Consider the following 1,920-nt stretch of genomic DNA (forward strand, 5'->3'; position numbering starts at 1 on the left):
CCCCCCCCGCCTCCCGCCCCGGCTCGGCAGCCATCCGCATCATCAAGCACGCTCTCAAGCGGGCCTTGACCAACCGCGATCTCACCCCGGAGGACATGGCCGACATCTATGTGTGGGTACGGACGGCTTTCGCCTGCCGGCCTGGGCACTGTCTCCCTCCCGGGCCGGACATAGCCATCTCGGAGGCCGGTCTCCTCTCGCCCTCCCGCCTCCTCCTTCCCTGTCTAATGTTCGCACCATGTCCCCTGCCCTCCCCCCCCCCCCCTTCCCGCGATGCAGCTGTCCGAGGCCTACCTCCTGCGCATGGATGCCGACCGTGCCCTGCTGGCCATGACCAAGGCCCGGGGCTTCCGCCCGAACTTGGACGAGGCGCTGTTTGACCTGATCACCGAGCAGAAGGCCGCCAATGAGGCCGAGGGCCTGACCGAGGACTTCGAGGATGTGGCCGACAGTTCGGCCAACGGCTTCGACGATGAAAGCGACCCGCACTTGCTGCCGCTCGACCAGCCGGAGCGCCGATGCACCGACACCAACCTCTTCTTCAAGGCCGACTAGGGGCGGCCTGAGCCCGCGAGAGGAGGTGCGGCACCCGCACTGCACACACATGCCCGTGTGCAGGCGTGTGTGTGTGTGTGTGTGCGCGCGCGCGCGCGCGAACATGGCCGTCCCTTCGGCCGGGGCACATGCGCTCCCATCAGTTCCACCCGTGCACGGCGCCCGTGCCCCACCACCCACAGTCCTGTCCAGTCGACTGGTCTCCTTCCCCCGCTTGCCCCCCCGTTCCTGGTGGTGGGTCGCCCTGTCCGCCTCTCGCCCCCTTCTGGGGCACTATGTGCCGGGCTCGGGGGCGAAAAAAAAATGGAACTCGAGACCCGCACTTTCCCCACACAGTTGCTCTGCTGTTCTCGCCTCTCCTCTCGGTGGTCGGCGACGCGCGTGGAGCCGGGGCCTCGACGGCCAGCCCAGGCGGGAAAAAAGAAGTGGGGACTAGAGGGATCGAACCACTGACCGCTCGATCTGGAGTCGAGTGCTCTACCACTGAGCTAAGCCCCCTCGGCGTTGGGATCCCACATCGGGGCGGGGCATTTATCGCTTCCGCCAGAGACGGCAGGGGTGCCACCGCACCGCTCTGCCCCGCCCCGGCACGCCTGGTGATTGTGTGCTAACAAGCGCACGGTCGCAAGGGGCTGCGTGTGTCGGTGTGTGTGTGTGCGCGGGGCTCCTGTCCATGCCGGCTCCCCCGTGCCCCGAGGGGGGTGGAGGGACATTCGCCCGGGCGGCCCGGACGCAGGGGCGGCGGAACCCCCCCCCCTTGCCGGCAGCGGCAGATAATCACACATATGGGGGCGCGCCCGAGGCGTCGGCCGGCGCAGCAGGCCTATTCCCCTTGGCCGGGGGAGCCCTTCTCGGCTTTCCCGGGCTCGGGTGTTGCGGCATCGTGCGTTTCCCCGGAAGCCAGGGCCGGCAGATAGGGCTGTACGGCCGGCGCCGGGGAGGGAAGAACAAGGGGGCGATTTGCTGGGGGCACCGGTGTCCCGCGCCGCGGAGCCCCTCCCCTCGCATACCCCGCAATCGTCGGCCCGATCGGCGGTTTGCTTGTGGCTTCGGGGCCCGGGGGAATCGGCCGTCTCGTGGAGCGGACTGCCCGGCTTCCCACACTTCGCAGGTCGCGCCGCATGGAGGCATGTAGCCAGCGAGCGAGCTACCGCCAGGCCGAAGGGGCTGACATCCCCCTCGCTGTCGGTCGGTCTTTGGTGGTGGTCCTGCTGCCTGCCTGCCTGCCTGCCTGCCTGCCTGCCTGCCTGCGGGCGCCGGGGCCGCCCCCGGGCGGCTGTCGGGCGATTGGGCCGCGGAGTGCCCGGGCCCTTATCAAAGGCCGAGTGATTGTGTGGACCGTAAATGCCCGGCGTCTCGGGGGCG

The 1,920-nt window shown here is 69.4% G+C and overlaps 1 protein-coding gene and 1 non-coding gene across 2 annotated transcripts in view; one reads left to right on the top strand and one right to left on the bottom strand.

Moving 5' to 3' along the window:
• The window catches only part of H696_04247 (hypothetical protein), a gene marked incomplete at its 3' end in the record, with an annotated part of 2,714 nt that extends 2,159 nt beyond the window's left edge, over positions 1-555 (top strand). The window contains exons 5-6 of the mRNA XM_009498126.1: positions 31-116; positions 280-555. Coding sequence (XP_009496401.1) covers positions 31-116; positions 280-555 — 362 coding nt within the window. The remainder of the gene's footprint in view (positions 1-30; positions 117-279) is intronic.
• A 426-nt stretch (positions 556-981) lies between these two features.
• Positions 982-1,053, bottom strand: H696_04248. Its single transcript has one exon. It is a non-coding gene; the product is annotated as a tRNA-Trp (tRNA).
• Between the last annotated feature and the right edge of the window lie 867 nt (positions 1,054-1,920).

This window comes from Fonticula alba (assembly GCF_000388065.1).
Source record: "Fonticula alba strain ATCC 38817 unplaced genomic scaffold supercont2.7, whole genome shotgun sequence".
Lineage (NCBI taxonomy): Eukaryota > Rotosphaerida > Fonticulaceae > Fonticula > Fonticula alba.